Source organism: Sphaerodactylus townsendi, linkage group LG17 (genome assembly GCF_021028975.2).
Source record: "Sphaerodactylus townsendi isolate TG3544 linkage group LG17, MPM_Stown_v2.3, whole genome shotgun sequence".
In the NCBI taxonomy this organism is placed as follows: Eukaryota; Metazoa; Chordata; class Lepidosauria; order Squamata; family Sphaerodactylidae; genus Sphaerodactylus; species Sphaerodactylus townsendi.
Genome location: NC_059441.1, coordinates 20,758,633 through 20,771,130, shown reverse-complemented (window position 1 = coordinate 20,771,130; position 12,498 = coordinate 20,758,633). Strand labels below are relative to the sequence as shown.

At 43.8% G+C, this 12,498-nt stretch overlaps 1 protein-coding gene across 2 annotated transcripts in view; it reads left to right on the top strand.

Annotated features, from left to right (window-relative positions):
- Positions 1 to 7,098, top strand: part of CERS3 (ceramide synthase 3) — a 43,181-nt gene extending 36,083 nt beyond the window's left edge. For both annotated transcript variants that reach the window (XM_048481910.1, XM_048481908.1), the window contains exon 11: positions 5,647 to 7,098. In XM_048481910.1, the coding sequence (XP_048337867.1) occupies positions 5,647 to 5,778 (132 nt within the window). In that variant the 3' untranslated portion in view covers positions 5,779 to 7,098. The remainder of the gene's footprint in view (positions 1 to 5,646) is intronic.
- The last annotated feature ends 5,400 nt before the right edge of the window (positions 7,099 to 12,498 follow it).

Genomic DNA, 12,498 nt, shown 5'->3' with positions numbered 1-12,498 from the left:
CCATCTGTTCCCTTCTGTGAGAGTTCAGCTTCCCATGAAATCTTTGGATCATCAAAGTGCTCGGTGTGACACATGACTTTACCCCAGTGAGCAAGTATCAAACAAAACAGGACGAGTTTACCTCATGCGTTCAAAGCAGGCACCTCTCTTCCTAGCCGGTGTAGGCCCTTCTGAAGATGCCGACCGAACTGGGCCGCTTGGAAGTGCCCCAGACAACCCACAATTAGAGCGCTCAGCAAAAGACAACAAACCCGATAATCTGTTTTTCTGCTAAGCAAGCATTCATAATGTGAAATAAAAGTCTCATAACAAGGAACCCTTCAGCTCAACTCTTAAGCTTTCTCTTAGGGTTAACAAAGGAATTTCAAAACACCACCAGAATGCTTGTGATATTCCCCTTTGTGCTGCTGCCAACAGTGGATTTATAATTGGACTCCCTTGGAAACTAGTAGGACGCTTAATAACTCATGCTGTACCGCATGGCGTTTGGATATTCTCCCAAAGTTGCATGCCCCAGAGTGGCAGATAAGATGTAACATTTGGGTTTCCAGCGTGCAAGCTTGCAAAGACCTCTGGGTCAGGCAGAACAAGAAGTCAGAATTAATTGCAAGCATTCATAATGGAACTGTGGAGTAGATTCTGCTCAAAGCCCGATTTTTTAAAGAGTTTTCCTCCCCCGCAATGGGCTTTTTCTTTATATCTCTTGTATATAGCCTGAAGCTGTGCTAAGGAATCTATCTATCTATCTATCTATCTATCTATCTATCTATCTATCTATCTATCTATCTATCTATCTATCTATCTATCTATCTATCTATCTATCTATCTATCTATCTATCTATCTATCTATCTATCTATCTATCTATCTATCTACTGACATAATGCTGATTGAGTTGTATGGGCTGAATGGAAAGTTTTAACAACATTCCACATTGCACTTTCCCGGAACTATTACCACTGATGCAGATTTAGGTTCACAGATGAAGAAAGTGCGGCAACTTCAAATTTTACTCCCTGGTTTTTCAGGTTAAAGAAACACAAATGTCTGGCCCCCTATCTTAATAATTTCACAAATGAAAATCTAAGGCCTGTTCTGCACGGGCCAACAACAGCGCCCCAGGGGCGGTAAAAACACCGTTCCTGGGGCAGAGTTCGCACGACTGCCGCCTCTGCAGCAAGGCGGCGCCATGCTTTCCCCCCACAACCAGCAGGGAAATGCTGTTTTAAATGCTGTTTCTTTTGGGAAACAGCTTTTCCCAGCCGGCACCGTGCAAACGGCACCGAGGGTGGAGGGACCACTTTTAGGCACCTCCGGTTTTTCCCTCACCTTCTGTTCCTGCAGAGTTCTGCAGGGATGAAGGGGCACACCCTTGTTGCCCTTCGCCCCCTGGGGGTTGGCAGGCAGCATGGGCGTGCCTCCCTCCGCAGAGATGGAAGGTAAGCGGGGAAGCCGAAAAAGAGGCGCCTCCATGAGCCGTGGCGGCTTCAAAAAGTGGCCTCCGTGCAAGTGGTCCCAAGACTCCGCCGCTTCTTTGGGCCTAAGAAAGGTTTTTACTAGCCTTAGATTCCAGTCCTTTCCCTCTAACTATTTAAATAGAAGATACGCAAATAAGCCAATCTACCAACGTGTTTGTGGTTCCGGACAGATAGAAGATGCTCTGCATGATGTAATATCTTGCTCTCTATGGCCGTTTCCACACGGCCTTTTTATGGAGCCCTGGGGACGGGATAAATGCCGTCCCCAGGGAGCCATTTGCACAGGCGGTGCTGCTGCAACGCAGCAGCGCCGATCTGACTGCGCTCCCCCTCCCCCAGAGCGGCGTCAGGCCGCCCTAAAAAACAACCCTTTAAAGGGTTGTTTTTGCCGCAACAGCGTGTTGCCGCGAACCGCACCGCCGGGAACACGCTGTTTCCCTTCCCCGTCCCACTCACCTTGTCCCTGTCGTTGGCCTGCTGGCCTCTGCAGCCCCTCCCTCACTGTCCTCCGACCCCTGGAGGTCGGAGGGCAGCGTGGGCGGGGCTTCAGAGGCCAGCAGGCCGACAACGGGGACAAGGTGAGTGGGACGGGGAAGGGGGCAGAGGCGGCTCCATGCGGAGCCGCCTGTCCTCCGCCGGCCTCCCCTGAGGCCGCACGCAAGCTTGCGTGCGAACGGCCTCCGCCCCCACGCCGGCAGAATTCTTGCCGGCGTGGGGGCGCCTCGGGGGCCGTGCGGAAACGGCCTATATCTCCCTATCAGAAATAAATATCTTACAAACATATTAGAGGAGTCAAAAGAAAAGTGAGGAAAATAAATTGTGTTTTCTTATGGCCAATGTTGTTACAGAAATCGTTCAGGAAGTGGCCTCTTTTATATTCTTATCAATTAACTTTAGAAGGAAGGAGAGCAATTGTGTTAGTGTGTAGACAATCATAAGATGCTGTTCTCATTTCTCATTATACCTTTACTGGCATATCAAAAGATTGTCAGAAGAGTGTAAACTTGTGAAAAACATGCTGTTCTCACGTTGTTGTGATTTTAATTTTGCCTTATGCTATATAACTACTGGTTTTAATCTTCTTTGTAATTCATGCAGACGCTGTTTGTAGGGCCCATGACTAACAAAAAAAACGACATGTACACTTTAGTATGCATTGCTGAAGACAATTGCTGAGTTGTCTCAGTGTTTGCTTGAATGTGCCCTTTTGCTTGAATGTGCCCTTTTGAGAAAGCCGAGGACGATTCATGCCCGAATTCTAATTGCTTAAGGAACATGTTTCTTAAATATGGAAAATCCTTTCTCCACCGATGTGGTTACACAATATGGGAAGCACAGAGCACCGTCCGTTAGCACAACATTAAAAACGCAGCATGCGCATAGCAATTTGCATGAGTTGGTGTTGGGAAAATGGACTCGACGAGGCACGGTTAACAGGGGAAGGGTTACGCGGAAGGAAACAATAATTAAAATGTCAAATTCTGACCTCCCAGCAGATGATCCCCTTACAAGCTTAGTCACACCGGTGTAAGTTCCCCATGAACTTTGAAACCATGCGCTCATTTGCTAGGTTTAACCTGATCAGCCTTGGAAAAGTCAAAATGCTCACCTCCTTGGTTCTTTCCTGGAAGTTGCAGGGGCCACGGAAAGGGTCAGGCCTCCATTTACGGCTGGAGACGCGTCAATAGATCCTTCGGCTGTAAAAACTAAGACTAATGCCCAAGTTTACTGACTTCTTTCAAATGAGAAACGAGGAGTGAGATACATAATAATGGGATCGGGAAAATACCTTGGTTCTAGAACATACAAAGCTGTCTTCTGCTCAGTCAGAACAGTCAGTAACATTTCACCCACATCTGTGGCTGACATAGAATCATAGAATTGGAAGAGACCCCCAAGGGCCATCAAGTCCAACCCCTTGCAATGCTGCAATGCAGAAACACACAATCAAAGCACCCCTGACAGATGGCCATCCAGCCTCTCTTTAAAAACCTCCAAAGAAGGAGACTCCACCACACTCTCAGGTAGTGCATTCCTCTGTCAAACAGCCATGACTGTCAGGAAGATTTTCCTGATGTTTAGGTGGGATCTCTTTTCCTTCACCTTGAACCCATTACTCCTGGTCCTAGTCTCTGGAGCAGCAGAAAACAAGCTTGCTCCGTCACCAATATGACATCCCTTCAGATATCTAAATATGACTATCATGTCACCTCTTCACCTTCTCTTCACCAAACGAAACATCCCCAGCTCCCTAAGTCTCTCCTCATAGGGCCTGGATCCCAGACCTTTTACCATTTTGGTTGCCCTCCTCTGGGCCCGTTCCAGCTTGTCTTTAGAGGTGTGTCACAATAAGATATGTCTCTCTCTGTGGCACAGCGTGGAGTGATTTGGGTGGTTGGGTATCTGTGTAGATATACATATCCAAAAGTGGCTGAGAAATCTATATACTGGGACACTGAAAAAAACAAGAGCCTGTGTAAGTTTAGCAAAGAAAGTTAAAGTTCAAAGTGCCCACGAAGCATTTAATCATGACCATGTCCTTCTCCAAAACGTTGCTTCCCTTGACTGAAAAAAAATGTACAGCGGAATTTTATTTAGGAGATGCCAGTGGGCGATTTGAATTAAATGATACCTCATCAATTGTCTGTGGGGGGAAAGTTGCTTTTCCTTCCTTCTATCTGAAGATGTGCCAAGTTTATCCTGCAGTATTTACAGTCAGCTTTGGTTGTTTGGATACCCTTTCTGCACATTGCTGTGAAAAAGACAAAAGAAAGAACCCCAGGAAGTTTATGTCATCTGGTCAAGCGGGTACAAGTTATGCTTTAGAGTTCCTTTCTTCCTGCTCTGGTTTTTCGTGTTGAAACTTAGTGGGTCTGATGTGCTACACAAAACTCCAGCTAGATCAGCTATTGACACAAAGGCTTTATTTCTGTATATGGGTTTAGAACTAATATAGTCGACAGACCGGAGAACCCTAAACACAACCCCCATAATTTTCTCCACCAGTGTGGTTACTGGTACTAAAGTTGCCCACTCAGATTTGGAAAATACCTGGAGATTTTGGGACTGGAGCCTGAGGAAAAGAAGAAGAGTTTGGATTTATATCGATAAGGAGACTCAAAAGCTCCTTTCCCTTCCTCTCCCCACAACAGACACCTTGCGAGGCAGGTGAGGCTGAGAGAGCTCCGAAGAATTGTGACTAGCCCAAGGTCACCCAGCAGGAATGTAGGAATGCAGAAACACATCTGGTTCACCAGATAAGCCTCTGCCACTCAAGTGGAGGAGTGGGGAATCAAACTCAGTTCTCCAGATTAGAATCCACCTGCTCTTAACCACTACTCCATGCTGGGTCTCAGGAGGGTGGGGTTTGGGGGGGAGGGACTTCAGTGGAGTATAACGCCATACAGTCCACCTTCCAAAGCAGACATTTTCTTAGTTGAACTGATCCTGTGTCACCTGGAGACCAGTAGACAATAGCAGATCTCCATCCATCACCTGGATGTTGGCCACCAGTGCCAGATTTAAATGAAGAGGGACCCTCGGCTATTCCACTTGTGAGGCCTCTCCCAACCCCCCCAACCCCCACTTAGAGGAAGATGGAAGAGTGTTTTAAGCAAAATTGAATAAAGGCGAGCGTTTAAAATTCCGCAATTTGCAATTCCTCCTCCAAAGGACATAAGATGTTATTGTTTAAATACTGTAGTGATTGGGGGGCGGGGGGTGGGAGATGCATGAATGTTAAAATTAATACTGGGAAACACTTTTGCCATAACCAAATTTTGTAAACATTTTGTGGAATGAGCAGGAATTTTTAGGGAAATGAAATTGTATGTTTACTGTTACATTCTTTAAAAAAAAAATCCTGAACTTACAAATGTTATTGTCCAAATGTGTTAATAAGGTGGTCATGACCACCATGTTGGCAATATGCCTTTGGTACGCCTTCATCTAGCTTTTGGTACAACATATCCTGGTTACACTGTGTTTCATTGGGGGGATTATTTAGCATAGGGTTGATTAGGTGATTGCGGGATCAATTTGAACATCGGATTCTCTCAGAAAGGGTTAGTCTACCATCTATCTTCCACATTTTATTTATATACAACAACGCAGCCTCCAGAAATAACACTCACTGGCATCTATTGAACAAATTACTCTTTTCTTTCCTAGAAAGTGAAAGACGACAGGAGCGATGAAGAAGAGGAAGATTCCCTTAGTGACACAGAAGAGAAGACCATCAAAAATGGAAGCAAGAACGGCTGTGAGGCAAGCCACGCGCTCCTGAACAACAACAATTATTAGACCGTTGTCAAGCTCTGTGGCGTTGGTTGCCATGCCCCGTATCCCACCCTAAAGCAGAGGGACGACCATGAACATCTTCCCTGGAGTCCATGACTGATTTTATCACTGGCCACTAAAGCTGAAAGAAAGCCCCATTTTCTCTTTTAATAATTTTCTTAACTAAACATGCCCTATTTTCTAACACTCAGCATGTCGGTTCAAGCAGCAAACACGACATCTTCATCTCTTCAAGTGCCCACGGATCTCTGAATAGTCTTGGAATGTCCTAATTTCGAGCGACCTTTACAATTGGTTCACCGTTTAAGCCGTTTCCCTCAGCTCCTTGTAGTGTTTTGACGTGAATCGAGAAGTGTGGTTGGTGCACGTTCCACGGAAGAGCTAAATGGTTTTTATGCGAGGGAAAGTCTGTGACACTGAAATTCTTTAAACAAACATCACGCTTGTCGCACTGCGGATTTTCAGCAACATCTGTGACTGAATTTGACCTGAGGGGAAACCGGCAAAGTAGACTAAGATCTGTCCAGGTTCTCCATACTATGTCCTCCATACTATGTTCTTCCAGTCAACTTTTCCACCATTTATTGTTGCGCAAGCCCCGAGTCGTCATAGCCGGTAGGCCATCTTTAGGAGTTCATAGGAGACGCTATAAGGCTGTTTAATTTGCAAGGGCTTTAGAGGGGTTTTTGCTTGCTGACATTTTCTTGGAAGGGGTTACTGGGGCGTTGTTGTGTTTTGTATATTTGTTAATATCGGAATTGTATTCAGTCACCTGGAGCCAGGAGGGAAACACAAGGTATAAATATTTTAATACAAATAAATTAATAAGTTTAAAATGTAGGGGGGGTTTCGGGGGTGGGTTGAAGTCAATGCCAACTGCACTATCCAGTTTAAAGCAATTGAAGAAGAAGAAGTAGAAGAAGAAGAAGAAGAAGAAGAAGAAGAAGAAGAAGAAGAAGAAGAAGAAGAAGAAGAAGAAGAAGAGTTTTCTCCTAAATGTAGAGCTTCTAGTTTGTCTTTTGTAAAATGAGAGCTGAATCTGTACATTCTGTCATGCCAGGGACAAACTACAAGCTACTGTGCTTAAAGAGCTCTGTCCAGGTTTCCAAGATTCAACTTGTGTTTCCTGTGGCTTTCTTAAAATTGGGAAAATAGCATTCTTGACATTGTACTGAAGACTCTGTTATGTAAATATGTGTATGTTTAAATATGTTGCTTTTCCACTATGTTTAAATGAGTAAAATACCAAAGCTGTACCAGGGAAAGGCAAACAGAAAGAAAGAGGAAGGAAGGAAGGAAGGAAGGAAGGAAGGAAGGAAGGAAGGAAGGGCTGGATTTATATCTTACTTTTCTCAACCATATGGAGTCACAAAGTGGCTTACAAATTCTTTCCCCTCCCTACAACAGACACCTTGTCAGGTAGATGGGGCTGAGAGAGTTCAGAGAGAAGGTAATCCAGCGAGCTTCATATGGAGGAGTAGAGAAACAAACTTGGTTCACCAGAATAGAGTCCACCGTTCCTAACAAGAAAGAAAGAAAGAAAGAAAGAAAGAAAGAAAGAAAGAAAGAAAGAAAGAAAGAAAGAAAGAAAGAAAGAAAGAAAGAAAGAAAGAAAGAAAGAGAATTTTCCCTCTCAGCCTTGATGGCGTCTCTCTTTAGCTCAGGAATATTGGCAATATTGAAAGAAGGGAAGAGAAAAAGGGAAACATGGGGTGGGGAGAGGCTGGTAAGGACTTTTGGCTATCTCAAGGGTGGGTCTTGGCCTGTGACACAGTAAATAGCCGATCTTTGGGTCTGGGAAGAAATGGGAAAGTGCACCTGCGACCACTGTCTTGTGTGGATGCAGAAACAGAAGTGGTCTTTCTCGGGACTTGATAAAGCTATTGGTCCGAAGCTGGGTGAATGAGAAGAACAAGGTTTCCAAAGCTGTCCAAGATCCAGTGCACAAGTGTGTGGATGGGGCATTATTGTTGATGTTTTAAGAGTTCCAACACCAGGAATGGGGTGGAAATAAAAGTTACAAATTCTGATCGTTGTACTTTAATTTCCAGTAAAGGTGACAATTTTTCAACAAACTTGAGTCCTTCGACACTTGTCTGTGTTCTCCAACCTTCTTCACGTCCATTATCAAAGAACTCTGTGTGTTCATAACGACAACATCTACATTTGATTATGGTGCATGGTTTTAAAAGTTACAAATCCCATAATCTTACTGTTCCAACCTGCAGGCTTTTTGGAGTTCTGCGGTGGCACAGAACGGAGCATGATTTCATATTATTACATATTTCAAGTTCTTTCTCTTTCCAACATTTATGTATCAGTAGGCATTGCCACAATAATTGAATATGACATTCTGCTCAATGCTGTGCCTCATTTTCCATCATAATTCACACTGGGACACAAAAGGAAGTTGACTTGCAAGCTCCATGTTGGGAAAGACCTGGAGATTTGGGGGGGTGGAGTTGAGGAAGGCGCAGTTTAGAGAGGGGAGGAGCTTAATGGGGCATGAAGAAAAAGGAGAAGGAGGAGGAGGAGGAGGAGGAGGAGAAGAAGAAGAAGAAGAAGAAGAAGAAGAGGAGGAGGAGGAGGAGGAGGAGGAGGAGGAGGAGGGGAGGGGGAGGAGTTTGGATTTATATCTCCCCTTTCCTGTACGAGACTCAAAGGGGATTACAAACTCATTTCCCTTCCCCCCTCACAACAAACACCCTGTGAGGTGGGTGGGGCTGACAAAGCTCTGAAGAACTATGACTAGCCCAAGGTCACTCAGCTAGTGTGTGTTGGAGTGCACAGGCTAATCGGAATTCCCCAGGTAAGCCTCCACAGCTCAAGCGGCAGAGCGGGGAATCAAACCGGGTTCTTCCAGATTAGAGTACACCTGCTCTTAACCACTACGCCACTGCTGCCATAGTGTCTACCTTCAAAAGAGACCATTTTTCTCCAGGAGAATTTATCTTTGTTGCCTGAAAGTCAGTTGCAATAACAGGAGATCTCCAGCCACCTGGAGGTTGGCAAATCCAAGAGGTGTGCAACGAACTTCTCAGTTCAATGGTGCAGAAGGCTGATCGAATGAAGTTGCTAGGATGCTGTGGTAGCCCTCCAGTGTGGTATAGTGGTTAAGAGCAGGTGGATTCTAATCTGGAGAATCAGGTTTGATTTCCCACTCCTCCACCTGAGTGGCAGAGGCTTATCTGGTGAACCAGATGTGTTTCCACACTCCTACATTCCTGCTGGATGACCTTGGGCTAGTCACAGTCCTCTCTGAACTCTCTCAGCCCCACCTGCCTCACAAGGCATTTGTTGTGGGGAGAGGAAGGGAAAGGAGCTTGTAAGCCACCTTGAGTCTCTTTGCAGGAGAGAAAGGTGGAGTATAAATTCAAAACTCTTCGTCTTCTCTTAAACCACAGACTCTTTATAAATGAACTTCCGACCTACAAAAGCAAATATCAAATTGTTCACTATGATCCCGATAATTAATTCAGATTATTCCAGAATTGCTTCTCTTGTCTTTATATTGTTGTTAAAAAGGGATGAACTCATCTCATCAATGAGTTGAGGCCAAAATAAAACAAAATTGGAACCTGCAGATTTTGGCACTGTGCAAGATACAAACTGTGCAGAGGGGAAAACCCTGCATTTTGCTGATCCAGGAAGAAAAATACCGTCTCTGCAGGCCTTCTTCTTACCCTGTTCTCTCAGATGCCGACGTTCAGAAGAACCGATGATTAGCTACATCAGAAATTTTAAAAGAAAGCATCGCAGGATGTGGGAATGGGAAATCACTGAGGAATGGATGCACGATCGAGCAGGAAAGCCATCTGTGTGAAAAAAAAAACCCCACAAGGTCTGGCATTCTGGCAGGCACTAAATGCAAAGTTATGTGGGATATATGATATGATAACTGCTTCAGTGGCTCAGAATTCAATTATAATATATGATTCTTAATTCATAAATATTTTGCCAGATAACAGTCTCTGCCTATCACTTAACCATTCACTTACAAAATCAACTGCAAACTTTTTTTTTACGGAAGTAACAGTTTATAAACCTCTAAACATGTAAACCTCTAAGCCTCCCTTATGAATTGGCATAGGACGTCGGAGGCAAATGGTCTTGCGCATTTACAGTGGAGAGGTTCCCGAAGTAAATTACAATAGCCGCTGTATTGGGGAATTGTTAAAAGTGAGACTGAGGCCCCTTCCGCACATGCAGAATAACACACTTTCAATCCACTTTCACTGCACTTTGCAGCTGGATTTCACTGTGCGGAATAGTAAAATCCACTTGCAAACAACTGGGGAATTCAATTTCTCCTGCCCGATTTGAAGCTCGCTTTCGTTTCTCTGCCACTCACCATTGTCTGCCTTCAGTGATTCTTCATGCTGTCTGCCATTTGCTGAAGTTTCCTACGGATGTATTATCATCTGGCATCACGGCTGCCCACCTATTCCATCACCGCTGTGCATTAATAAAGTCATTTTTGCCTGCTGATTAAATGAACATGCTGATTTTTTCTTTTTGTTTTGTGTGAGGTAGATTCAAAGCTACGTAGATACGATGTCCAAATTGGCAAGGCTGCAGATTTCAAGTCTCCGTAGGTCGAAGATAAAATGACATGGGTTTTTTTTTAAAAAAGAACGGTTTTCAGCTGAAACCCTTCATTTTTCTGTGCTGTGAGGACAAACCACAAAAACCGATTCTTTTCAAAATGTTTGCAAAATGTTTTCAACGCTACGTGGGGGGGGGGGGGGGAGCCAATGTTGTCTGTGCCACAATGTACTGTAGTTTCTAGAAACAGGAATAGATCTTATATATATTAAAATATTAATCATTTAACTTTTTAAAAATGGTTCCAAATACTTATTCACATATAGCAATCAAGTGAAACCAGATTGCTTTTATACTTTAAAAGAGTTATCGATAGCTTCCTGTGCCCTTTTAAATGAATACATTTTGAGGGACTAGTCCCTGCTTTTGGATATAACAGCTTTTAAAATGTATTTATTTCCTAGATTTCTAGGCTGCCCTTCCCCATTGGATGGTCGCAGAGCAACTCACAACAATCAAAATTTACCATGTTAAAATCAGCAATTTCAATACAGACATCTCACTGTCTCAAAAATAGGGGTAATAGTAGTCAACCAAAGGGAAGAAATTAATGAAGAGGTTTAAAACGCTAACAAAAGCCTAATAAAGGCAAGAAAGAAAAGGGGGAGGGAAGAGGGAAAACGGTAATAAGTCCTACGGGGCATGCACTAACTGAAATGCAGACTGCAGTTGTGGAGATGATACTGAAGTTGAAGGGTAAAATCTGATGAAATAAATCCAGTGACTTTAATATACAAATAAATCATTTGAAGAAGCCAAAGACCTGATGGAATAATATTAAAGGAAATGGGGGACATTATTTGCTACATTTTTAATTAGCCCTGAGTCTTTTTGAGCCTGGAAAACTATAAACGCTATCAAATTTAGAATAATCCACATTCAAATATAGATAAGTAAAGACAGACCTTGATATTTTCTCTAGATTGGCTAGGGTCTCACTTTGCGGATTCAGTAGAATATTAAATATCTTGCAAATGACAGCAGCAGTGGTGTAGTAGTTAAGAGCAGGTGCATTCTAATCTGGAGGAACTGGATTTGATTCCCCACTCTTCCGCTTGAGCTGTGGAGGCTTATCTGCGGAATTCAGATTAGCCTGTGCACTCCCACACCTGCCAGCTGGGTGACCTTGGGCTAGTCACAGCTTCTTGGGGCTCTCTCAGCCCCACCCACCTCACAGGGTGTTTGTTGTGAGGGGGGAAGGGCAAGGAGATTGTAAGTCCCTATAAATCCAAACTCTTCTTCTTCATGGTAAAGTGACAAGACAATGATAGGTGGACCTTTTTTGAGTCATACAAACATCTGGTTAGAGCCATCTTTCCTCAGAGAAGTTTTCCTCCAATTTAAGTAGCTCTTTGGTTGAAGAAAGGTGCTTTAAACTGGAAGCAGGTTTCTAATTTTTGCTCATTTGACTGGTAGGATAGTGGTAGGATTCACCCCAGTAAGCTTCATTTTTTGCTACATTGGATGTGAGCCCATATGACCACTACACTGAGTTTCAGATACAAGTTCCTACTCAGATATGGATTCAGTAACTCTCTGGAAATGGTGCTGATAATGAAAAAAAAAACTAACAATAGTTCTCTACCACCTAGCTGTTAGATTAGAAAGAGCTAAAGATTACACATTATTAATCTGTTGCGTTGCAAGTTTTAACTCATTGTTTTATGTGGATTTTGCTGAGATTTATACTATTATGTGTTGATGTACACCACCCTGAGCCCTCCGGGGGAGGGGGGGGGGTCTAAAAATGAAATAATACATAAATAATAATAAAATAAACGTTGCTTTCAGAAGTGACATAGAGTAGCTTTGGCGGGAATTTTCATGGGCGCAGGGCTGGGGCTGCCGATCCACGTTCGCGGTGCAATGATACCTCATCTGGGTTTACCCTGAAAGTGTTGGCATTGCATGGGACGCTCTAACACTGTCCTCCAAAAACCACTGATTATATGTGGGCTGTATGACATTCTATCCTACTGAAATTCCTGTCTTCTCCAGGTTCCGTCCTCAAAACACCAGGAGTTTCCCAATCTGGATCTTGCAACCCTACCCTCCCATTTCCTGCTTGTGGCCAGGAGGTGCCTGGTGACCCTAAACACTTGCCGCTATGCTCTGCCT